This window comes from Hippocampus comes, unplaced genomic scaffold (assembly GCF_001891065.2).
Source record: "Hippocampus comes isolate QL1 unplaced genomic scaffold, H_comes_QL1_v1.1 scaffold109, whole genome shotgun sequence".
In the NCBI taxonomy this organism is placed as follows: Eukaryota; Metazoa; Chordata; class Actinopteri; order Syngnathiformes; family Syngnathidae; genus Hippocampus; species Hippocampus comes.
In genome coordinates this window covers 1,579,683-1,603,715 of record NW_017805274.1, presented here as the reverse complement: position 1 = coordinate 1,603,715, position 24,033 = coordinate 1,579,683, and the positions used below count along the sequence as shown (strand labels likewise).

Sequence of the window (24,033 nt, the reverse complement as noted above, 5' to 3'; positions counted from 1 at the left end):
TTTTTAACAAAAATCGCTTCCTTTACTCCCCTTTCAAACCATCTCTTTTCTGTTCCTAGGATTTTTACTTGTTCATCTTCAATTGTGTGGTTTGTTTCTTTTAAGTGTGCGTATACTGCACTTTTGTTATCATTGTTTTTCCATTTGTGTTGATAAAGTCTTTTCTTGAGTGTTTGTTTGGTTTCTTCGATGTAATGTTTCTTGCACTCACTTTCTTGGCAACGGATGGAATAAATCAGATTGCATTTTTGGGTGTTAGGAACCCGGTCTTTGGGGTGTACTAGTTTTTGTCTCAATGTGTTTATCGGTTTAAAATAAACAGGAATATCATGTTGTAGAAATATTCTTTGTATTTTCTCTGAGAGGCCGGCAATATAAGGTACACAGACACCCCTTCTCTTCTTTTCTCTCTGTTGGTTGGTTTCCTCTCTGTTTGTTTTAATTTTCCTAACTTTTTTAAAGGAAGCGATTTTTGTTAAAAAATTTTCACCCTCTCTGAACCGTGAAGGAGGTATCAGATTTAACCTGTCTCCTATTTACAATAACTTGTTGACCAGTAAGGGACATAGACATGCTGATCAGGCTAACTGAAAGTAGCTATTCAGCCTTAGCCCAAACAATAGGCCTAATCAAGACCCAATGATAGGGAATTTAGAAACCAATGGGCCTCTAATAAACCAATAGGGGCGTGACTAACCATCCCCACCCAGTCCTCAAACAGGCCACGCTCAGCTTTTTAGCGCAGAGCAACTTCCCGGAGTCTTCACGGAGACTTCAGGGTTGTCTACCGCTGACGAAGCTTCTGTGAGAGAAGCGAAACGTCCTTTTTTGCTTTTTTTTTGTTTTTTACCCACAGGTACAGATGACGACTGACAGAACCCTTTCTACGATGGAACTTTCCTGTACGACTGAGAGCCTCCACAAGCAACTTTTTAAAAATGCAAATAGAACGGGTTGACGAACACTGATGGAAATACGTTGACATTACAAGTATCTTTTGTTGGAGACAAATTCAGATCCATGCAAAGGTTGCTTACCTATCCGGTGAATGTATTCGACGGCGCTGGTGGGGAAATCATAGTTGAGCACCAGGTTGACGCCTTTGAAATCGATTCCTCGGGCCATCAACGCCGTGCAGATCAGCACCCAGATCTTTCCGCAGCGGAAACTCTCGACCACGTTGTCCCGCTAAAAGACCATCGGGGAAGTTAGCACTACTTAGTCATGACTGCAACATGCTTTTTTTTTTAAATTAAATATCCTACCTGTTGTTGCGTGCGCTCAGCGTGGATGACGTCCACATTGATGCCACCGTAGACGAGCTCGTGGAAAAGCTCCCGCGCTCGCTCGATGGACTGGACAAACACCAGCACGGGAGGCAGAAAACCCTGAAAACACAACATTCGAGCTTGTATCCGTGTGTATTTTTTATTTTTTTTAAACCGATCATTTTTTTGACAGCGGAAAGTGGCGTTCAAACCTTCTTGATGATGTCACGTACGGCCACCAGCTTGCCGTTCTCCGTGCCGACAAACAGCAACTCCTGCTCCACGGAATCCACCGCCGTGTTCCTAAATAAGATTCATGTATCGAGGATTCATTTGTCAAATAAATTAATCCGATTCGGCAATACTTATGAAGTAGAATTAATACTACAAAATACAACAAGCTACAAAAAATTTATTATTTCTACTCTGATCAACACCCCGAGTTCCTCAGCGTGGACGTTCCTGCAGCCGTACCTTTGTCCGATGTTGACGGAGACCAGATTGTCCAGGTTGAGACGGCACCACTGTTCCACATCCTGCGTGCAGGTGGCGCTGAAGAACGCCCGGCGCACCTTCGCGCCTGAGCACGCCTGGAAAATGGCCGCCAGCTGCTCCCTGAAGCCCTTCTTGCCGTCCTCGAAGAGCTTGTCCGACTCGTCCACCACCAGCCACTCCACGCTGACCAAAAACAAGCGCCACTTGAAACACACACTCACGACAAATCTACAGGGACCCTGAAATTGCTTTTTAGCAATCAAAAGACTGAAATCATTTTTGAGCGAACACTCAAATGTAACGAAAAGTACAATCCCACAATACTAATAACAAAATTAAAAATCCATAATTTTTTTCTTGATAAAATGATAAACAAACTGAAAAATAAAATACAGTTACATAAAAGAGGTTTAAATTCATACATAATAAAAAAAAAATCCACCACCAGCCACTCCACGCTGACCAAAAACAAGCACCACTTGAAACACACACTCACGACAATCCTATAGGGGGCGCCAAACCTTGAAATTGCTTTTTAGCCAATCAAAAGACTGAAGACATTTTTGAGCGAACACTCAAATGTAATGAAAAGTACAATCCCACAATACTAATAACAAAATTAAAAATCCATAATTTTTTTCTTGATAAAATGATAAACAAACTGAAAAATAAAATACAGTTACATAAAAGAGGTTTAAATTCATACATAATAAAAAAAAAATATCAATAACGGGGTTACAATAAGATAAGACGAACAACTGCCAAATGCAATAAAACGGCTGCCGATGTGAGGTGACACGTTACCTGCTGAGGTCGATGGCGGGAGGATCCTGTTTGAGCAGGAAGACGAGTCGATTGGGAGTACTGATCAGGACGTCTGTGTGAGACGCAACAGGAGGTGCATAAGAAAATGAACTCTTCACATGACCATTTTTTTTTTTTTGTCATTGCCTCTTTCAGCACATATTACCGAATTTTTTGTTCGATTGAGGTCCGAACTTGTTGGCCGCCACCGACGCTTTGTCTAGGATGCGGATTCGGAAGCCGGTACCCTCAGACAGGCGCAGCATCTCTCTGTGGGTCTGACAAACAAATGGTTGCTTAGGACTTCTTTCATGGTTAAGAATTCCAAAGTATGGCACAAGTTCTTATAATGGCCACTTTGAATCAAGAAATAAAATTTTGAATGACAGCAGGTCATAATTATTGCTCTACTTACTGCATGAAGGGATTCTCATGAGTTACCTGACTGGCCAGCTCTCTTGTGGGGGAGATGATGACCGCCCTGAAGCCGAGCTTGGCGGGCTGCTTGAGGTGCGCAAGCAGCGGGAGACAGAAGGCCAGCGTCTTGCCCGATCCCGTCGGAGCGCAGGCCAGGAGCTCGCGACACTGAAGGACGCGCCGTCATGATGTCACAGACGTGCACGATCAACGCAGAGCGCACACGTGTGCGTGTGTTTGTACTCACCTGCATCATGAGCGGGATGGCCTGCATTTGAATGGGCGTGGGCGTGCTGAGGCCGGCATTGCGCATGTTCTCAAGGAGCCGCGGGTTGAGATGGTACTCGGACTGCAGCTCCTCGAAGGTGCACACGGGGTCCGGCGCGTCGCTGCCATGCACGTTGATGCGGTGACGAGAACGCAGGCGGTTCACCTGAATCACATCACAACATAACGTAGTCATTCATTACATACACTGAAACTTTTTTAATAATAATGGATGACATAATGGTTCATCCATGGCAGGAGGGTACACATAAAGGTCATCCACAAAAAAAAATAAAAATAGAAAACAGATGAACACAAAAAAATAAGAGTCCGACCTTCTCCCGATGAATCTGCTTCAGCCTTTTCAGCGACGACTTCTCCTTCCCATCGCCCTGAAGGTTCTGAATCTTCCCATCCAGTGAGGACATCCAGGTGATCCCGTCCTGCTTTGAGTTATTCAGTCCATTGGCGTTCCCTGCAAAATGTTGACCTTTAACCATTAAATTCATTTAAAAACATGTTTTCATAAAGTACAATATGATGAGGTGCTATTTTCAACATACTTCATTGAAAGTGGCTCTGGAAGCCATTAAAAGGAAAGGTTACCTGCTATTTTTGCCGTCTTTTTCTTCTTCTTCACCGCCCTCTCCTCATCCCGTCGCTTTCTTTTTTTGACCCCGACGCCGTTCTCATCTTCATCTCCCTCCCGATCTTTGGCTGTGCTCTGCGCTCCACTCGTCCCGCCTGCACCGAAGTAATCGATCGCAGAGAGCTGCTCGAACGACGCGTCTCCCGCATGCGTCCTGACAACCTAAAAAGAAAATATTTACAGACGGAATGTGCACACTTCGGTGTTACATCAAGTCGCTCGTGACATTATACCGTTCGTAAAACTTCCCCCCAAAACGATAACGGTGGATGCTAATCACGCCGCGTTGACACGAGTAGCCAAAATTCGAATGAATAGTAGCGATTTACATCTAAAAAATATTTTTTCCGTCTAACAAGTCATCAAATACACACAATAGACCTACCTTGAAGCGAGACGCGTCCTGGCCGAACCTTTTCAGGTCGAATTTAGCTCCAGCTCCGAGTTTCCGAAACAACTCGAAAGCGTCCATCTTGGTTTGTAGGCCAAGCAAACACGCATGCGTATAGCAGATGAGCTTCTTCTTCTGTGGTTTGTAATGGCGATCAATTAGTTTCATTACCGCCAACAACTGGATTGGAGTTTACACTGAGCATGTGCATATAAAACAGAAAACTTGGAACAAGTACTGTATTGTCCATAATTAAATGATTTCACACACATTATATTTTTCAATCCAGATTCTTTTAGGAAAATATTGTCTGAAGATGATCAGTAGGGTGTACTGATTGTGTTATTCTTTATTTCGTTGGCCTAACTGAAGTCAGCATTAGTCTTTCATGAAAGATCACAGAAAACCAAGAATTTAACAAAATCTACAGTTCCAGCTGTCCTGTAATCGTGAGCGAGAGCGGCTGTTTATTTGCCCGGTGATTAGCTAGAGAGCAGTCCAGGGTGCAGTCGACTTGTTCCCCAAAGTCAGCTGCGATAGGCTCCAGCTCACGAATGAGAACAAGCAGTATTGAAATTGGATGGATGGATGAATGATTACTTGAAATCATCCCTTAAAAGTGCTCCCAACATGTCAGACATGCTTTTGGTGACGTCCTGAGTTTGAACATCAAAGACAAATGAAGATGAGCTGTGTTGAAATGATCAAGTAACATAAATTAAAAAAAAAAAAGGTAAGGTTTTCATGGTGTATGATAAAAAGCCTCCATTAAGGCACAAGGGTGTCTGTTATGTTGCAAGTTCGTCAGGGTTCCTCGGAGTCTTTCAGCAAATCCTCCAGGAAGCAAATCAGTGCCGCTTTTGCGCTCTCCTCCGTGTCGACCTCCATCGCCTTGAGTCTTTGAACCATCTGCTGTAGACTCTGGACTCTTTGCTGGGGGTCGAAAGTGTCCCCCGCCGCTGCGTCCTTCTCCTCCCCCGGCACCCCCTCAGCTCGCAGGTACTTCAGCAGATGCTCCCTGAGGCCACCGCCCTCCTCCCCGGCTAGCGAGGCGGAGATTGCGGGTAGGTCCGACGGCAGCCCGAGACGCAGCAGGTGCAGCAGGGCCCGTGAGAGTGTGTGGCGCAGACTGGCGCTGTAGCGGTACTCCAGGAAGTCGTCCGTCTCTTCGCTACTCCGGAGCGCCGCAGCCAGTGAGCGCCAAACGTGACCGAAGCGCTCAGCGTCGCCGTAGCAACGACGGTGGGCAGGCACAGCCAGGGCGGCCGCAGACTTGATGCGCACCTTGAAGTTTTTGCAGGAGCCCACCACGTTGCAAAGGGCGGCCAAGGCGTCGCCGGACCAGCAGGCGGACTCTATTGCGAGGGGGCGGCATTTTAACAATGTTGACATATGTATTTACGCATATTAAGTGAAAAGAATTGTTAAAAATCCATAGTAAATATATTTTCATGACCAAGTGGAAAAACAGCTAAATTAATGCCCTTCACGTGAATAAACTTTGAACTCATCCAAGGTGACTTTGTGCAGGGTTCAAACCTGCATAGGTCAGCTGTCAATCACAGAACTGGCACTCTGGCTTGGTTGTGGTCCACTTACCGAGCGGCAGGTCTGGATTCTTGAAGGCTTTGCCCAGAGCGTAGCAGGCGTTCCAGCGCACCTTCATGGTGGCCACCGACTGCACAGTCTTGACCAAAGCTCTCATGGCGTCTTCCAGAGGCTGCCGGAAGGCCGCGCGGCTCAGCTGAGCCTCGCGCAGGAAGTGCAGCAGGTTGCCGATGGCTCGCACCGCGTTGCACTTCACCTGGGAGGGGGGGGGACCCCAAAAACAAACATGAAATTTGTGGAAGTCGTATTCGAATAATGTGCGGAAAAAAAGTCTGCACCAAATGTTTATTTTGGGTATCTTTGGTGTCACCAAGTGCATCTCTACAATTCTTCTAATAAAGACTTTTTGATACTTATGGCGCTACCAATACTAGAACATCTGATCTGACTAAGATGTCACCTTGTCTTTGTCCGCCGCCGACCGCGTGGCCGCTTGCAGCATCTTCAGCAGCAACATGTCCGACATCTCCTTCTGAAAGTCGACTTCCACGCAGTCCCTGGAGAAGACGAGAAGCAAAACGTCACTCGCGCACATAAACAGGCCCCGTTTTTTTTTTTTTCTAAGGTCTCACATGTTGACGAGGAGCGTGTCGGTCAGGTTACCGAGAGACCATGCGGCCTTGGCGCGGATGTTGGAGGATCGGTCGTCCAAGGCGGCGAGGATGGAGTTGGCCGTGTCGGCCACAAACATCAAGTCCTCAAATGAAGACAAAACAATGCGTCAAGTCATTTTTCAGAATTGGATTATGGCTCCCTTACCTCTCTCAGGCAAGGGAAGAGCACGTAGACGCCCAGAGCCCTGACGGCCGCCATCTTGACCAGGTCGCTGTCGCTGTAGGTGAGGCCCAGCAGGACGGTGATGCACATCAGCTGCATCTTGTCCTTTGACAAGACACGCACAAACGATTCCGATTCGGGTTGCAGTCTGGACGCGGTGGGCGAAGTATCTGCACTTGAGGAGTCTGGACAGTGTCCAGAAATCGCCAACGTAACCCCACAAAAAGTCATTTGATTTGTTGCTGGCTGCTTTTTTTTTTTTTTTTTTTGAAAATTACTTCCAACAGGGGTCGCAAGATTAACTACATTGGCGTCATGGACTGCACTTTTGTAAACTCTTCTCTCTCTTTGCAGCCATGTCAAATCGTGGGATGAACTTCAATTAAAATGGATTAATTGTCTAGCTCGCACGCGCAGGGAAAAATAAAAATGAAAAAAAGGTGTGTGACTCACGGGCAGCTGAGCGAAGGCCTGCGGCAGGATGGAAGCGAGCGTGTCGCAGGCGCTGGTCTGCAAGGTGGGATGCTGCTGGTTTTGCAGCGCGCCGTTCAGCGGCCCGCTCAGCACCTCCGTCCAGAACTGCACCACCTTTTGATGCGAGGTCATTCAATATATGTCAAACCGACAGTGAATTTTTCATTTTGAAATTTTCCCCCATGGCTGAATATGCGTAACTTTTTGCGTGTGCGCATCTCAACGCCAACGTACTTGGTTGAGGGGAACCCGCGGACCCTCTGGAACGTCGCTCTCGGCCTGGTATTGCTGAATGATTCCGGTTCCGAGCTCCTCGAGCAGCTGCGCAAAGGGTGCCCAAAAATGCTTAAACGATGACATTTGATGGACATTTTGATTTCGTTTGGATTTTATGAGGGGTACCTTCGCGCCGTGAAGCTGTATGGACGGGTCGCTCTCGGCCAGGCAGCGAGCGCAGAGTTGCCCGATCTCGCACAGGCAAGCCTGGGACAGCGAGATGTAACCTCGCACCAGGTGGGAAAGCACCTGCAGGGCCTCCAGCCGCACCGGCGACGGCTCCAAGGCCAAGCCGCCGACGCCCTCGCTGTCCGAATGCTCGTCCCTGGGCTGCGTCACCAGCGCGGCGCACAGCGTCAGCAGCCACGGTGGGCCGCCCTCCGCCTCCTTTGGCGTGCGAGGAGCCCGCGGCGAGGGGGTGTCGCCCGGTTGTCGCCAGCTGAGGGCGCGGGAGTCCTGTGGCGTGAAGGAGCCGCCACCGCCACTTGCGCTGCTGCCCTCTGGCTGCTGGAGGAGGAGCTGCACTTCGGGAAGCGGCGCCTGAGTCGTCACCAAAGCGCCGTAGAGCGTCAGTGCCGACACGCGCACGTTAGTGTCTGAGGACACGGGGAAGAAAAACGGTTTCGTTCAGTTTGAGTGCGGATTTCAGGCAAACGCGGAATGTCAAATGGCCACTTTGAACAATGGGTCCTTGAGAATTTAGAAATGTCCGAGTGTGGAACTAAATCATTACCTCTGTGGCGCACATATGGTCGTATCTGCTTCCACAGTGAGCTCAGCAGGCCGGGCCTCAGGCGGTGGTACGGCGCATTGGACACCAGGTGGGCCAAACACTAACAGCACAGGATTTTTTTTTTTTCCCTTTAAAATACAGCCATGCTCACCACGAATATTGAAAACCCACAAGTAATTAAGTAATTATAATTTCCCGACAATTATAGCACTACTCTTGCCAAACAGAACCGCCTCAACTGACTTTAACACAGTTCCATTTACAAAGATGCCACAAGATGGTGGAAAAGCACTAGTCTTGACTCTAAGGAGCTTTAAGAAAAAAATAAAATTACAATAGAGGAATTGATGTATGAGTACCTTGATGACCTGCGTGAGCGTATGAGGAGACGTCTCGGCCATGAGAGCCAAGCTGAGCGAACGGTGAAGCTCTCGGACGGCGGTGGCCAAGGTGAAAGAAAACGGCGTGTAGGAAGTGCGCGGCGACGCCGTGTCCTCTGCCACGGCCAGGAACTGCCGAGAACCGTCCAGCATGGCCGACAGCGCCTGGAGCGCGCACATACGGACCTAAGAAACACAGACCAGGTGTGAAACCACTGCCGATTTGTGTGGCGGGGGGGGGGTTAGCGATAGCCCGGCGCCACACCGTGCGGAAGGGCGGAGTCAGCCAACGGTTTCGGCCTACCTTGGGCGAGGGGTCTTTCAGTATGATGGTGAGCAGGGTGAGCGGCGGTGCCGCTCCGTTTCCGACAGGAGCTTCCGGAATGAAGGAGGACCAGTAGCCGTACAGGGTCCGCTTCTCCACCCACTTGACCACGGCCAGCAGGCAGTGCAGCGCCCCCTGGCGAACACGGGCATGCCGAAGCCTGACAGTGGAAGGAAAGGGATTGTTTGGCTTTGCCATCTTCATTTTATTGTATTTTTATCATTTAGCAAAACTGGAAATACAGTATTTTTTTCTCCCTCAACTAAAAGCTAGAAATAAATAAAGAGCAAGTAAAATTTAAAATGCCTCTCATGAAACCTAAATGTCGCGCAATGGGTAGACGCATTTTGTTTGGCATTACTGTGCATGTGGTTTCAGGCTGTTATGTATTTAATTTCACTACCGTAGCTTGCTCTGCGCGCTGCCTTCCGAGTCAGAAAACTCCGAATCCGAAGTATTCCGCTTCCACGAGGGGTACAAAGAAACCCCCGAAGCTTTGCCTTCACTTCCTGTTTTGTGAAGCGCCAACGCCGCAGTCTCGCCGTTATCCTCGTCGTCCCGCCTGCCCTCCTCCACGCTTGGTTTCTTAGCCTTCCCTCTGGATCTCCTTTTCTTGTTCTGCAAATACAAAACACTGTCGGTCATCCTGTCCGAAGACTCGCACTGGAGGTCCGCCGCCTCACCGCAGTCGCTTTCCCCCCACCGTCCTTCGCCGCCTCCGGCGGTTTTGGGGCTTCGTCTTCGGGTTTGCGTGCAGAAGGGCTCTCGTAGTGCGAGAGAGGTGCTGGGTAGAGCACGGCAGGCCACGTCACACTGACCCCCGGAGTTCCTTGGAACATGAGCCTCTGAGAGAAGGTCGGTCGCGTTAATAGACGAGCTGGACTCTTGACGGAGCCGAAATCAACCAAACGTTCCTAAACCGTGACTCTCGCGTGGGATAATGTCAGTATCTCAAAGTGTCATGGAATCCAAAGCGTGAGAATAGAATGGCTGGCGTGAATTTAACCTATTACAATTTTTAGGCATTGATAAATTCATTTTGTCACCTTGAGAGCGGCCAGCACCGATCCGACCACCTCGTCGCCACCGAACTTCCACTTCCCGCCCAGCAGACAACAATGGAGTCCTTTCAACGCGGCCTGGAGCACCTGCGCATGCAATCGACATTCTCAGCTCGTGGTGGATGGTGACTCATTTGTCCATGTCCTCGCTTTAAAATCCGCCCCCCAAAAGGTTCCTGACATTAAAACAGATCCAAACGAAGACACAAACGATGCTTACAATGCAGTAAAAGAGTTCATCGCCGTCGTCCGGTCGGGGCACCTGCAGCGTTTGCAGGAAGAGCGAGAAACACACGCTCTTGTGCCCGTCGTCCAGCGGCGGCTGACCCGAAATCCTGCAAGGAGACAAAGCGCATTTTCTGTTATTTTAGGCCTATTACAGCCTGCAAATGATATTTGTCGCCTGTGGCTGAAGATATCAAGCCCACCTGACACAGATGTTGGCCATACAGGTGAGGGCCGCGTGACGTAGATCCATATCGGGCTGAGAGGGGGCGCCGTAGAGCAGGAGGACTCCGCCTTCTCCCAGCAGGTTGTCGAGTTGCTAAAAATAAACCCGATAAATTAAGAGTTGCAGCCGTAGTGGTGTCCACGGAGTGCTCGCAAGACGTGGCACCTGGTGGCACTGCTGTCCGTTGCCGTAGATAACGGTGGCAAGTGCCTGCAGGACCCCGAGGTGCGTCCACGTGCTGCACGCTTCTAACGCTGCCATCAAGTACTTCAGCAGGATGTCCAGGGTCTGTTTGTCCATTATTACCTTAAAAAACAAAAAATAAAAACGTTTTTGATTTCTTATGACTTATTGAGGAAATAGTCACCTACCTTGAGCTGGTGGAGGAGGTGATGCACGAGCTTGCATAGCTTGACAACCAAATGTTCTTGATTCATGGGCACAAGACGAGTGGCATTCACCAGCAAGATGCAAACATCCTGAAATTAAAGTTGTTTTTTTTTCATTTCACTTATTAGACGTAAATTATTGCATCACTGTTAGATAATTCACATCGTGTCCAAATGTTGAAATGTTTTCATGTACATAACCTCGTCGTTCCATCACACCCCACACATTTTTGAGAACCCCTAAAGCCAATCGGAAAGGCTTCGGGATTCTGCTTCGACTTTAGCCCCTGGAACAAGACAGTTAAAAATGACACTCGGTGTGCTATCCTCACCTCCGGCTGAATGTTAAAGTTGGGCTCCACGCTCCGGTTGAAGGGCTCGGAGATGAGCTGGTCGAAAAGAAGGTTGAGCTCATCCCGCAGCTTGCTCGAGTCCGCCCGCAGTCCTCGCACCTTTGCGGCGCAGTGGCAAAAAAGCCTCTCGGCTTCCGTCTGCGGCCAGGCGCCACGCTGCCACACGTCGGCCCCCTGAGGCGTGAACGGAGCGGCATCGGCGGAGAGAGGCACAGAGGGGAAACCGGGTAAATCACGGCCGATGACGGGCGCAGACGACGCCGGTGAGTCGCCAAGAGCCGCCATTTTAGTTTGTATTCTATTACTTTTTCGTTGGCTTTAATGTGTTGAGGTAGCAAAACACTGGTCATCGTACCGCCACCTGTGGTCTTGGAGAATAATGCAACATTGATCATGACAGAAATCACAGAAAAACGTGAAAAATAATTTTGATAATAAAATACACTTCACAAATAATTTCTCAATTATGGCTTTTTTTGGAATTATTTTTGTCTGTGTGTGTGTGCGTGTATATCCATATATTGGAGCGAAAAACAATTTAGTAATACGTTCATTCTAGAAATAGAAATATACCAAATAAAATATATTTGGTGGCTTATACATTTTGAACACGTTATATTTTCATTCTAAAATAACATTTTGGGTTAAAAGTTAAAAATGAGACAAAAGATATTTGAAATTGATGTTCTATGTTATAAAAAATATATATTTTGCAATTTATATATTTATTTATATTATTTATATACCTCCCCAAACGCGGTAGACACATCACCATCGTCTCTTTCCATTTAATAAAGTCTGAGCAGGTACCTCCAGAGGGAGTCCCATCTGCAGAGTGGTTGACGGACAGCATGGAGTTGTTTAATGGCTGGCTGCTTCATCCAAAAAAAAGAAAAGAAAAAGAAAAGAAAGAAAGATTTTCAAAAGATGCAATATTTATGGGAGAGTTGGATTACGTAGCGTAAGACGCCCAGTCCTGTCTGGAGATGCACCAGAATTGCATTCTCAATGAACGTTTCATTGCATCTCTAACAACCGTTCGATACTATCAATTTAATTTTAAAAAAGTCCGTGTTGATTGTAATTTGTAAATCAGCGCATGTACAATGAGAAATGACTATTTCACAAGCATTCCCAAAGAGAGACAACTCCAGACACATCGCATACGTTTTAAATTTTATTAAAAGAGAATAAAGCTCTGATGACATTGGAGACTCTACTTAAGAAAAAAAAAACTCATCAGGAAAAAGCGGGTTCAAGAAGATAAACCACATTCCCTCCCTCTTTTCCCCCCTCCCTCCACCGTCTGGAAGCCTCTCATGGTTTTGATGAGAGCTCTTGATTTTCCAACAATAATAAAAAAAAATAAAAAATTGAAGTCACAACACTGTCACTATTTTTTTAATTTCCACAACATGGAAAATAACCACTAAATATGTTTCTTTGGGAACGCCCAATTAGATTTTAACTATGGAACTACAATGCTTGAAAGGTTGGATGTGGGAGCTTGTCCTGGTAACAAACAACAAAAAAACGAAAAAAAAAATCTCCAATGCTCCTGCTCCTTGTATCCATCCTGATGCCTAAAAATCCTAAATCCTGATCCGGCTCCGGATGGGGTGACAATGAGCCCAGTCCAAACCTTCAGAATACCAGCAGAACCAAAGAGAAGGAGTTAGAATCACACCTTCGCATTGAACGGAAAAAAAACATCTACATTTTGACGTCACTAAAGAGGGCTGGAGAAAACTACAAAGAAAATTAATGTAAATAAAAAACGGGGGTGGGGTGGAGGCACCACCGACAAACAAAATAGATGCAGAAGCTTATTTCTGGGGTTGGGGGTTGAGTACTGAGAAACAATGGGGCGCCATTTTAAGTGTAAAAACATGTGAACAGCCTCACAATTAGATGTTTGTAAAGGCACAACCATCATACCATTGCGTGCCACATTTGTATCCTCCTCCTTCTCATCCTCCTCCTCCTGTTTATCCTAATTTGAACTGTTTCCTTCTCTTCCCATCCTATCCTGCCGCTCTGATCTCTACAGAGAGACACACAAGAAGATCAGCGGATATAATGCTTTGAGAAGCCAAATAAAAAGCACAGCAATAGCGGCAGCATTCAAGGTACGGGGAAGAGGGAGTGGGAAAATGAAGGAATGGTGAGTAAAATAGAAAAAAAAAAGTCACCCGACAAACAGTGAAGGGAGGAGGGGAGACGGGGAGGGGGGCAGCAACAAAAAGCACAGGCAGGGCTAATGAGAAATACATGATAAACGGGATCCGACTCCGAGGTTTCTTTTCCCCCCTCTCGATGCGCCACTCTCCGTCAAGTCAGGGCGGCGGTGGATTTAGGTGCGGGAGCGAGACCGGGAACGGGAATTGGAGCGAGAGCGCCGCGGGGAGTAGCGCGGCGAGGCCCGGCTGCGTCGAGCAGGGGAGTAGCTGCGCGATCGGCTCTTGCTTCGGCTGCGACTGCGCGAGCGGTCGTAGCTGGGACTGCGGTGGCCGTCCATCCTCACGCGGATGTACGCCGTCTCGCCCTGCGCACATAAAACAAATGCTCAGTGTTTCATGTTTAACACATTGGGTGCTGCTTCTCATGGAGAGGAGCCAGATGAGGTGGCTCGGGCACTGCATTCCGATGCCTGCTTGGTGAGCCGTTTCAAGCATGTCCTACCGAGAGGAGGCCCCAGAGACGCCCCAGGATACACTGGACAGTCTCCTGGCTGGCTTGGGAAAGCCTCGCTGGAAAAGCTGGATGAAGTGGCTCGGGAGAATAAAGTTGGGGCTTTGCTGCTTTGGCTGCAGCCCACCGATCATTTGCATTCAAGAGTAATGAATGATAATATTTGAAGTATTTATTTAGCGGACCCGTAAAGTTGGGAGATGTGTCAAGTGTAGTCCTTTACACCCATTAATCTTGTCAAGGAAAAAAAAAAATAAAAATACATCCAATTTTTAAAAAAATTCATATTCCTAATTGGCCATTCAATCAAAATGTGAAGTTATTGAACCTACTAAAAACAGAAGAATAAATAAAAATATACATATGAATACCGAAAAAGGGGAATCAAATTGCAAATTCAGTAAAATAGTAAAAGTTGGAAATTCATCACATTGATAGCTTGGAAAAAAAAACATGAAAATGTGAAAAGAGGGTTGGTAAAAATGGAAAAACTCAAAATGTGAATACTAATGATATTGTCATCAAAGCAGATTTATACTTACTCTTCCATAGCTAAATGTTAAAACAATAATAAATAAATTGTAAAATTAATAACTTAGTTGCCCACTCATTCATCGTAACTCTGAACTCTCTTGGCCCAAATCATATGTTGGTGCCGGCTTTTCGGGCTCTTCCCCCTCCGCGCCCGCCTACCTCGTGGGAGCGAAACTTGCTGTTGTCCAACTTGTGCACAGCGTAGGTCATGTCCTCCTTGCGCACAAACTCCACCACGCCGCTGCCGTCGCGGTTCACGTCGGCATAGCACACGTCGCCCGTCTCTCGCATGTGGTCCTTCAGGTCCTGAAAAAAAAAAAAAAAAAAAAAAAAAAAAGTTAAGAGACTTTTTAAGATAAGATAAGATAAGAAAACCTTTATTAGTCTCGCAATGGAGAAATTCCCAATTCACAGCAGCAATTTTGGGGGTTTACATCTACCTGACACACTGTGGAAGCCCCAACCCACCTGACACGATGACCCTGTACTCTGACCGTCGAGATGGGGGCCCATAACGGCCCCTGGGGGGGCCTGCCGCTCCGCCTCGGCCGCTGCGGGGAAACTCCACGCGCAGTCGGTAGCCATCATAGTCGTAGCCATCTCGACCGTACACGGCATCGTCTGCATCCCTGGCAAATTCAACACAAAGTTACATACATGAATATACATACACGCACTTCATAATGAGTAAGTGTTGATGTCCCCGCCCCACCCACATACTGCCGGAAGTCAGTTAGGATCGGCTCCGGCAAGCCCGCGAACCTCGTGAGGATAAAGCAGTTCAGAAAAAGGATATAATTTACAGATTTTTTTTTTGTTTGTGATTTATTTGGATAAAATGTTAACTAAGGAGGTTAGAGCCAACTAGAGTCAGTCTTCCTCATCTTAATACAATAAACATTCAGGAATGAATACGTGTTAAGATTAATGGCCTTTGTTTGATGCATTTGGGTATCGAGTTATCCCATTCGAACTTATTCAAACGTGGGGTCAAAATGTACATACTTTTGTTGAAAAAAGTAAAAAGCAATTCGAGCCGATAAGATGTAACTTCAACCGAGCCACCTGCGAGGGGAGCGTGTGCGCGTTCGGCGCTCACCTCGGGTCCTCGAACTGCACGAAGGCGAAAGGCGGTCCCCCTCGTCGGTTCTTCAGATCGATGTCGCGGATGGAACCGTACTTGTAGAAGAGATCTTCGACGTCCTTGGAGCGGATGTCGGGCGGCAGGTTGCCGACGTAGATGCGGCAGTCGTTGCTCCCCGCCGGTCCGCGGATTATGCCTCCGCCAGACATGCTAGCAAGCTAGCTAGCGCACAATGGACGTGGTAGCGTGGAAGTGGATGGGCTAGCTAGCTAGCTATTGAGGCTAGCTGGCGTGTTCGCTGGCTTCTTTGCTTGGGCGAAGAAGAAGCGCGGTTGTGGATCAATTCGTCTAGTCTCGCCGTTGGGAACAACGCGGGGAGTATTCTGGCACTACTTGCGCGCGGTATAGTTAAATCCCTCAAGGTATTAAAGTGGAGAAAAGATCTAGCTAATTCCCTCAAGGTGCTCGCCTGTGCACTTTCCGCCAACACCGCCGTCTTCTTTGTTGGACTACTTAAAGGCTTCCGGGGAGATGGGCACACTGCCGCCTACAGGAGACACGTGTCAACTGCTTCAGTGAGCGTCACTCCCCTTTCCCGCCAACACTGACTTCTTTGTGGGAATATTTAAATAGCGGAATCTGAATGTTACTTACACCGCCACCCACAGGAGAAAAAATATGTAAATTGCACCCAGTAAATGGCAATTAGGAGTCTATCTATCTATCTATCTATCTATCTATCTATCTATCTATCTATCTATCTATCTATCTATCTATCTATCTATCTATCTATCTATCTATCTATCTATCCATCTATCATTCGTCCATCTTGTCACCCAGTTTATAATAAAGGTTTTATTCATTCAAATGTGAAATGTGTAATATGCTCCATTTAAATGTCCCGTAAAATATTAAAATCTGACTTGAATGTTTTTTGTGCTTAAATGAATATATATACTGTATATATATATATATAAATATATATATATATATAGACTTTAATGAGTGTAATCGTAACGCACCTCTCGGTCCAGTGACTTCAATCACAGCGGTGTATAGAGAGAGAGAGAGAGAGAGAGAGAGAGAGAGAGAGAGAGAGAGAGAGAGAGAGAGAGAGAGAAAAATTCACAAAAATTCAACAGATATAAAGTAAATAAAATACATAAAACACTGAAAATAATTCAGTATTAATTTAACATCTTCTAATTTATGGAATCCTCCCTTAATAAACTAAAATGTGAATGTGTTTTTATGCCCAAATGAAATAAATATACATGGTACTACATCATTCCAAAATAACCACCTTCAAAAACCTCAATATCCCTTTTCACGTGAAACAAATATCAGAGGAGTCTCGACAGAACCAAATTGTTTTCATGTCTCGCTTGTTTTTTTTCATTATTACTGTGTAATTTGTGGTGTGAACCATCACAGAGTCATAAGACAATGAGGCACGTCACAAGTCATAAGGATGTGGGACTCATAAACGGCACCCATCCCGAAACGCTTGTTTCAAATGTCATAAAAAGAGAGTGTTTCTCTTGCTAAGCAAAAGCAGATGTAACCTTTCAACTTTTTGGCTAAATGCCCCAAATTCCTTCTGATGATAACACAGAGAAAGGGGGGGGGGCATCAGGTTTTGATAAATTGGGGGTATTTGCGGAAGACATAAACATGCGCCTCCTTGAAATGAGGAATCCAATCGGACTTGCCAACCCCCCTTTTAAGGCATTTCCCTTAGAAGAGAGGGAAGGAGGGAGTGGGTCCGTGAAGGGAAGGGGGGGGGGGGGGCCCTGCAGGATGTTCTCACAGGATGCTGGAACGAGCAGTCCGAGTCGAGCGGCATGAGGAGGAAGAAAGGAAAAGAGTCAGCTGAGAAGAGCGTCGGGGATTCCAGCGGCCGTGCGGTCTCTATCGATCCCGTTTTGGAGGTGTCGGAAGGTGGGGTGCGCACACGAGGTGGTGAGGATGTGAAATCAACGTGGGCAGGACACGCTGGAAAGACTCGCCGTCTGCCAAGAGTCAGGTACATGTTAGTTCTGGATTGTGTGACATCATGTCAAACGGAAAGTCGTGTTCATTTATTGACAGCGAATCGCTGACGCAAGTCGGTCATGTACAGCATCAAAGACGCAGATACGGGAGCTCGAATCAAAAATTAAAAGAGTCGGAGCTCACTGACTGACTGACACTTGATTTTGCTGAGACTCCAGCCCGGAAACTTCACTTGGAAATTAGCTCTTCGGCTTTTGGACAGCAGGTCTTAGACTTGATTGCGACTCGAACCCTCAAAGATACAAAACATGTCTCAGCGAAGACGCAGATACGGGAGCTCGAATCAAAAATTAAAGAGTCGGAGCTCACTGACTGACACTTGATTTTGCTGAGACTCCAGCCCGGAAACTTCACTTGGAAATTAGCTCTTCGGCTTTTGGACAGCAGGTCTTAGACTTGATTGGGACTCGAACCTTCAAAGATACGAAACATGTCTCAGCATCCAGCTCAAAGACCACCGGACACATGATTTGAATTTAAAAACCAGGGACTGCAGTTGAAAGACTCGAGGCCCCGTTCAGTTTTAGACCTTGACTCGGGCTTCAGTTTAAAGTCTTTCGACTACACGTGAGCTGGAGGTGAGTTGAACACTTGAGACATGACCCCGACTTGACCTGCAGTTGGACTCGTGACATGAATTGAAAGAGTTGTCTTTGTTTAGACCTTGACTCGGGCTTCAGTTTAAAGTCTTTTGACTACACGTGAGCTGGAGGTGAGTTGAAGACTTGAGACATGACCTGGACGGCAGTTTGACTTCTGACATGAATTGAAAGAGTTGTCTTTGACAACATCTTCGAGAATTAGGACAAAACACACCCTCGCACCCGCCGTCGGCGAATATTTATCGGCGCGTGACGGCCGCCGTTGACGAATATGTCCTGGCCAAATTTCTTGAAACTCTCTTCATCCTCCTGCCTGACGACATCAGACTTAAATTGACTCCAGCTCAAGGAGATGATTTTGATTTGGGTTAAAAGTCGAAAGATTCCTCTTCACGTTTCATTTCATTTCGTCTGGCTGAACATTTGAATTTGAATACACATGAACAAAATAGAACCATTTTTTTTTTCCCCCTTGGGAGTTTACCTCGGAGTCACATGACGTATATTTTATCAAAAGAAGAAATAGGCTGTGACATCACAATGCTCTTTGATTCATTTTGCCGAGTCACTGGCTTTCTGTCGAACCAGTTTTTAAAAAGAAAACCAAAAAAAAGCCCCTGTTGTTTGGGCATAAATAGCACAGTCATATAGGTCAGCGCAGGTCTACTTCCTCTTGGCCTTCTTCGCGCGGGCTCGATCACTTCCAGCATGCATCCTGCGCCTCTGCACGCGTCCGCTGATGATGTCCCCGTCCCACAGCAACATGGCCGCCTTCCCGTTGCTCTTCCCGCTTCTGGTCGGCTGCGCGGTGACGGCAGTCCGCCCGCCTCGCCATCGCCCTTCCTGCCACATCGTAAGTAAATGTTACGAATCCCTTTTGAGTGTTTGTGAAATGGAAGTGCATTCCTGACATTTTAATGTCAATAAAATAGGGAGGAGGGGGTTTGATTTGGATACGTTGCACATGGCAACAGGGATGAGTTTCCTCATCTGCTTGAGCCGCTTCATTTATTTGAATTCAGAGATTCTTAGTGAATCACGTTTGACTTTTTGGCCCAGGTTTCCCAGTATATCCTGTTCACGTCGATTCCTGACACTCGTGTTGTTATGTTGTAATTGGGTGACAAAGTGGGAATGTAAGTCACACCCCCCCGCCCCCTGCATCCCCCCTTCCTGTTTTATGAACATTCTGAGCAATTACTCCGAAGAGTCTTTGATAAGTGACGAGAAATTGAATCACACGAGGGTCAGAAGAGAAAGAAAAGTTCATGTTGAGTGAATGTATCCCCGAACCACAAACCTTGCCGTATAATCCAAACACCAAACAGTAAACCGACGCTCGCTCTTGACTTTGCTCTAAACCTACACCGGTCCTAAGCAAGGCCTTCTAAACCCGACCCTTAACCAACCCGAACCCCAAATCTTTTCCCAAATCCTAAATCCTCACATCCACCTTGAGACCTGTTTCAAATTTAATTCTTTAAAAATATAAATATATTTTTCAAATTTTTGCATTTTGACCCTCCAAGGCCCCCTGTATCCCCTCATCACTTTTGGCTCAAACTAAAGTAGGAGCAACCAATCAATGCCCCATCCAGAGATAACGCAGAAAAGAAAATCAACGGATGAATCGATGATGGATGAAAGGAGCGAACACGATCCACTTCAGGTTCTTAAATCCTTGAAGTGGACCCGAGGGTTCACGAAAAAAAAACTCAAGAGTTCGGTAGTGTTTGTTTACGTCAGCACGTAAGCAAAGAGCAGCTTTTCATCAAAACCGCAAGTATGCCGAGAATTTGAAAGGCCTCCGTGAGAAATTGGAGATGGATGGGGGCAAAGGGGTGGGTGGTGGATGGTGGGGGTCCTCTGGCCATCTGTTTTCAATTACAAACTCCATACGTCTAATATCTATAGATTGTGCCAAGGGAGAGAAAGTTACCCAACAAAGAGGTACTTTTTAACTGACGTAATAAAGGCGCTTTTGTTGATGCTTCCTTCTGGAATTTCCCTCCCGATTGATCGGAAAGATTTTGGCCGAAGGGGCTTAGTGGCGGTCTTATGATGTTGCGTCTCGAAACAGCCAAACAACAGCTCGATCAAGACGTGAGGTTTTTATTGGACGGATGAATGGTCATAAACCTCTCGAACATCACAGGCCTCCCAAAACAAAAGTCGCCTTTGAACACGTTTTGCTATTTTCTCAACGCGATCCCGCCAACACGCTGTGTTGTGTTTGTCTCCACTGGCAGGTGGGGACGAGGGTGGTCTGCAGTGATTTAAGCCTGACCGGCACCGCCGCCGACCTCCCGTCGGGCGTCCGAGCGCTGGACCTTTCGCACAACCAGCTGCGGAATCTCAGCCGCGACACACTCGCCGGCCACACGGGCCTGCATCACCTGGACCTGCACTCCAACAAGATCCGCTTCATTCAGCCGGGACTTTTTGAGGCCATGCGTGACCTCAAAGTCCTGGATCTGTCCGGCAATCATCTCAACGTGTTTGCTCTGGCCAAAATTCAAATCGGAACACTCGCAGCGGTGGAGTCTCTGGATCTTTCCAGTAACGGCTTGTACACGGGGATGTCTGACGTTTTCCTCGCCGATTCTCCTTGGCTGGTGGAGCTCTCGCTGAGCAGCAACAGCATCACCAAGATCTCGCAAAACACTTTCAGCGGCGCCTCGTCCCTGAGGAGGATTAGCCTCCATAACAACGTCATTTTGGAGATCGAAGACGGCGCCTTTGACTCTCTTGATGACCTCGTCGAACTGGACTTGTCCATGAACTCTATCGCCTGCATCACAGATTTCAATTTGAGACGGCTGAGAGTGTTAAACCTCAGCAGGAACAGCCTGGAGCTCTTCCAGAGCACCGGATCAGCCGAGCTGTACCATCTCGCCTTTCTGGATCTGAGCGAAAATAAACTGCCTTATTTCCCACTGCTGCCCGCCAACAACACAATCCGACATCTGGACCTGTCGCGCAACCGCCTGCATAGCCTCAACGTGACGGACACGGCCGAGACCAAGACGCCCGAGACCGTTTTGAGGCACCTGGAACACTTGGACTTAAGTTACAACCAGCTCACGGACTTGCCGCAGTCCTTCTTTCGCACAATGACGTCGCTGGAAGTCCTCAACGTGAGCAACAACTGCGTCACCTTGTTTTCCGTCACCGACGAAGACCTCCTTCCCGCAGCCAAGATCATCAACCTTAACTACAACTCCCTAGAGAGACTTTCCTTCGGCGAAGGGAGCCTCCAGGCTTTGGAGGAGCTCTTCCTGCAAGGTAACGACCTCAGCACCCTAGCGCATCAAATGTTCCAGAGACTTCCGAGTCTGAAACTACTACAGCTCCAGGAGAACAATCTTCGAGTGTGCCCCTCACAGACAAAACCAGATCCAAATCCTGCAAAATGTGTCTCGTTCTCTTCCGTTCCAAATCTCAAGGCCCTTTACCTTTCTCGGAACAATCTGAAGAGTTTGCCTGATAGAGCGTTTGCCAACAGCCCTCTCAGCTTGCTCGACTTGTCCCTCAATCCCGGCATGGAGATGCACCGAGACTCCTTGGCCGGTCTGGAGGACTCCCTGGTCCAGCTCCTTCTGAGGGAGAACAACATTTCCCGCCTGAACACGGACATGTCATCACTGAGGAGCCTGAAACTGGTCGACCTGTCCACCAACCACCTGACCAGCCTCCCCGCGTGGAACCGAGAGCTCTCCATCGAGACCCTCAACTTGCAGAACAACAGCCTGGTCACTCTGGAGCGCAGCACCGTGGCAGCGTTGGAGCACTCGCTGAAGACGCTCTACGTGGGCGACAATCCGCTCAGCTGCTGCGGAAACCTGGACTTGGTGCGCCTGCTGCAGCACTCGGCCGTGGTGGTGCCCGACATCGAGGCGGCGACGTGCGTTCTCGGCGAGGGCTCGGAACCGGTCAACATCGAGAAAGTGACCCAGGAAATGTGTCGGGGACGAAAGAAAGCCAAATACATCGTCGTCATCGTTGGGGTTGTGTTCTTGGCTGCCATTGCCTTGGGAGTGCTGGTGAAATACTGCAAGTCGAGGAAGGGGAAGCATATCCGAAGATTTAGCGCATGAAGGAGAATTCATTTTGGAAAAAGTGGATTATACCCTCACACACACTGACTTTTAAGATCTGATTTTTGACCTCACGCGATTATAAGTGTAACCTGCTTAAAATTCTGCTGAACATTTTTTGGGAAGGTATTTACTTTTAAGAGTCCAGAATACTTCAATCTAGGAACAACTTGAGTGGCTTTCGACTAATAATGTCTTAATCGTGGATTGCTTTTTTTGATTTCAATCTGAAACCAAATAGGAAATCAGGTTTCAGTTAACGGTCTCCATTTTCTTGCCGGTTGATAAACGTTAGCATAAAAATGGAATTTAAGGAGTGACATCGTTTAAAGTAAATGGAAATGAATGATGGAATTGAACCGCTGGAGAAAAGGAACACCTGAGGGGACAGTTTGGACGAGCATTTAGCTTTTATGGACATTAGCTTGAATTCAAAGCTCATGAAAAAAAAAGTGTGGGTGAAGTCCGCTGTCGTAATTGGAGTCTGGCGACTGATCCTCTTCAGACTCAAGAAGTAGTTTTTGCACTTTACGCTTACGCTCGTTTTTTGTGTGTGTGTCATTTGTGAACACTAATAACAGTTTTTATAATTTATTTTTGTATTAGTCAGGATGAATTTATTCAAATTATTGGACTGAGCACTCGCAATAATAACTGTGACACTTTTTTTTACTATGATGGCACACTTTTTGTACCCAAAAGTCATTTCATATAATGAGATACACTGACAACGTGCGTGATTAAACATAAACCCGTGAACACTTTCCTTCTTCTCTTTCTGTTCGTTACGGAGACAAAAATCACCTGGATTGTACTCGGATGCTCGATGCTAATGTTAGCACTGGAGTTGGCTCTTGTTGCGACATGTTTTGCACGAAGGTAAACAAAATCTGAAGTATTTGTCACACAATTTGGACAAAGCCTTGCTCGTTGTTTATGGAGACTTGCATGGTTGCTAACTGACTAACTAAATATTGTGTAAACACTAAACAGATGGGATACTAAGCGCGGGCGCTAACGTCAAAGCGGCCCGTTGAAGGCTCTGCTTCATCACAGGAAAGCCGAGATGGAAATCTGGTTTATTTTTAGCCATAATAACCACAATCAAATGTCTAGACTTTTTGTTGTTTATGCCGCGCTCACAAGTGCTCTTCATCTGTTTATTTGATAGACTAAACACACACTCGGGGGTGTATTAGCAACACAACAGTAAACAACAATGTGATGCCAATCATAATAATAAGGAGAAATATGTGTTTACAGGATGGTCCAAGGAGGTTCGGAACAGTCCCTGGGGGGAGGTTAATTTGAAGCAGACCTCAGTCACTCACTTTACTAGTCTGTGTTCTCTTGAAGCCGCCGGTGACTCATGGTGATGCTCAGCAGTCCACTTAAGTCCCAGTGAGATAAAAAAAAAAAAAAAGTTAAAAAAAAAAAAACTGTGACTATACAGGGACTCACAAACTAACACTAATCCACAACAACGGAGCGTAAACTGAAGCGATAGGTAGTTATTAGGTCGAATCATGGGCCCTTCTAGAATTGGAAGACATACATGACGTCATGTAAATATCAAATGTAACAAATACAATAAGGTTTAAATCAACTTTTTAGAAGGGTAGCCAGATGGGTAGATGGTTGGTAGACAGCTAAATCGGATACGCTGTTACTTGGCTCTTTGGTTCGGGAGGTACTTGGCAAACAAGAAGGCTTGGTGAGATGAGATGGCTCGTTTGATCGGAATGGACTGATGTATTTTTCTGACTAGACAGGCATGTACTGTACCGGTCAGTTAGCCTTGCCAGCAGGCTGAATATTCGCGGTATTTGCGAGTTCACTGTGGAGAATTAAT

The 24,033-nt window shown here is 46.9% G+C and overlaps 4 protein-coding genes across 8 annotated transcripts in view; 1 reads left to right on the top strand and 3 right to left on the bottom strand.

Annotated features, from left to right (window-relative positions):
- The window catches only part of ddx52 (DEAD (Asp-Glu-Ala-Asp) box polypeptide 52), a 6,953-nt gene extending 2,551 nt beyond the window's left edge, over nucleotides 1-4,402 (bottom strand). Inside the window, exons 1-11 of the mRNA XM_019869649.1 lie at nucleotides 4,286-4,402; nucleotides 3,858-4,062; nucleotides 3,587-3,726; nucleotides 3,232-3,417; nucleotides 3,009-3,152; nucleotides 2,734-2,845; nucleotides 2,568-2,640; nucleotides 1,743-1,946; nucleotides 1,481-1,571; nucleotides 1,266-1,388; nucleotides 1,038-1,188 (exon numbers count right to left, since the gene is read on the bottom strand). Of these exons, the coding sequence (XP_019725208.1) occupies nucleotides 1,038-1,188; nucleotides 1,266-1,388; nucleotides 1,481-1,571; nucleotides 1,743-1,946; nucleotides 2,568-2,640; nucleotides 2,734-2,845; nucleotides 3,009-3,152; nucleotides 3,232-3,417; nucleotides 3,587-3,726; nucleotides 3,858-4,062; nucleotides 4,286-4,372 (1,516 nt within the window). The 5' untranslated portion in view covers nucleotides 4,373-4,402. The remainder of the gene's footprint in view (nucleotides 1-1,037; nucleotides 1,189-1,265; nucleotides 1,389-1,480; nucleotides 1,572-1,742; nucleotides 1,947-2,567; nucleotides 2,641-2,733; nucleotides 2,846-3,008; nucleotides 3,153-3,231; nucleotides 3,418-3,586; nucleotides 3,727-3,857; nucleotides 4,063-4,285) is intronic.
- A 224-nt stretch (nucleotides 4,403-4,626) lies between these two features.
- Nucleotides 4,627-11,424, bottom strand: heatr6 (HEAT repeat containing 6). 2 transcript variants are annotated; one of them, XM_019869647.1, is made up of 19 exons: nucleotides 11,098-11,424; nucleotides 10,748-10,855; nucleotides 10,542-10,682; nucleotides 10,354-10,469; nucleotides 10,146-10,260; nucleotides 9,911-10,012; nucleotides 9,548-9,709; nucleotides 9,268-9,482; nucleotides 8,844-9,024; nucleotides 8,519-8,725; nucleotides 8,160-8,259; nucleotides 7,553-8,022; nucleotides 7,385-7,471; nucleotides 7,130-7,264; nucleotides 6,659-6,781; nucleotides 6,472-6,596; nucleotides 6,300-6,396; nucleotides 5,891-6,095; nucleotides 4,627-5,646 (listed from the first exon to the last, which is right to left on the bottom strand). In XM_019869647.1, exons 1-19 carry the CDS (start codon nucleotides 11,401-11,403, stop codon nucleotides 5,096-5,098), a joined length of 3,546 nt encoding a protein of 1,181 aa, XP_019725206.1. In that variant the 5' UTR covers nucleotides 11,404-11,424; the 3' UTR covers nucleotides 4,627-5,095. The 2 variants fall into 2 exon arrangements, with proteins under 2 accessions (XP_019725206.1, XP_019725207.1); XM_019869648.1 differs by having other exon boundaries at nucleotides 8,844-9,028; nucleotides 9,272-9,482.
- Nucleotides 11,425-12,282: 858 nt separating this feature from the next.
- Nucleotides 12,283-15,960, bottom strand: LOC109515689 (serine/arginine-rich splicing factor 1-like). 4 transcript variants are annotated; one of them, XR_002168237.1, is made up of 5 exons: nucleotides 15,443-15,959; nucleotides 14,803-14,972; nucleotides 14,503-14,652; nucleotides 13,057-13,663; nucleotides 12,283-12,760 (listed from the first exon to the last, which is right to left on the bottom strand). XR_002168237.1 is itself a non-coding variant. In XM_019869655.1 (4 exons), exons 1-4 carry the CDS (start codon nucleotides 15,634-15,636, stop codon nucleotides 13,472-13,474), a joined length of 729 nt encoding a protein of 242 aa, XP_019725214.1. In that variant the 5' UTR covers nucleotides 15,637-15,960; the 3' UTR covers nucleotides 12,283-13,471. The 4 variants fall into 4 exon arrangements, 2 of the variants coding, with proteins under 2 accessions (XP_019725214.1, XP_019725213.1); XR_002168238.1 differs by having other exon boundaries at nucleotides 12,283-13,162; nucleotides 13,390-13,663; XM_019869655.1 differs by having other exon boundaries at nucleotides 12,283-13,663; nucleotides 14,503-14,656; nucleotides 14,784-14,972; nucleotides 15,443-15,960.
- Nucleotides 15,961-17,226: 1,266 nt separating this feature from the next.
- Nucleotides 17,227-22,947, top strand: lrrc32 (leucine rich repeat containing 32). Its single transcript, XM_019869653.1, has 3 exons — nucleotides 17,227-17,453; nucleotides 18,844-18,937; nucleotides 20,334-22,947. Exons 1-3 carry the CDS (start codon nucleotides 17,272-17,274, stop codon nucleotides 22,179-22,181), a joined length of 2,124 nt encoding a protein of 707 aa, XP_019725212.1. The 5' UTR covers nucleotides 17,227-17,271; the 3' UTR covers nucleotides 22,182-22,947.
- Nucleotides 22,948-24,033: the final 1,086 nt, after the last annotated feature.

Bases quoted from the DNA above. Each gene is read 5' to 3' on its own strand.
- heatr6 (XM_019869647.1), bottom strand. From the start codon at position 11,403: ATGGCGGCTCTTGGCGACTCACCGGCGTCGTCTGCGCCCGTCATCGGC. The intron at 9,483-9,547 runs GTGAGGCGGCGG...TTGTATTTGCAG, and splicing joins GTGGGGGGAAAGCGACTGCG to AACAAGAAAAGGAGATCCAG. The intron at 6,782-7,129 runs GTGAGTCACACA...GTCTTGTCAAAG, and splicing joins AGGCCTTCGCTCAGCTGCCC to GACAAGATGCAGCTGATGTG.
- LOC109515689 (XM_019869655.1), bottom strand. From the start codon at position 15,636: ATGTCTGGCGGAGGCATAATCCGCGGACCGGCGGGGAGCAACGACTGC. The intron at 14,973-15,442 runs GTGAGCGCCGAA...TGAATTTGCCAG, and splicing joins GTGCAGTTCGAGGACCCGAG to GGATGCAGACGATGCCGTGT. The intron at 13,664-14,502 runs GTAGGCGGGCGC...TTATGTGCGCAG, and splicing joins GCAAGTTTCGCTCCCACGAG to GGCGAGACGGCGTACATCCG.
- lrrc32 (XM_019869653.1), top strand. From the start codon at position 17,272: ATGAGGAGGAAGAAAGGAAAAGAGTCAGCTGAGAAGAGCGTCGGGGAT. The intron at 17,454-18,843 runs GTACATGTTAGT...CCCGTCCCACAG, and splicing joins CGCCGTCTGCCAAGAGTCAG to CAACATGGCCGCCTTCCCGT. The intron at 18,938-20,333 runs GTAAGTAAATGT...CTCCACTGGCAG, and splicing joins ATCGCCCTTCCTGCCACATC to GTGGGGACGAGGGTGGTCTG.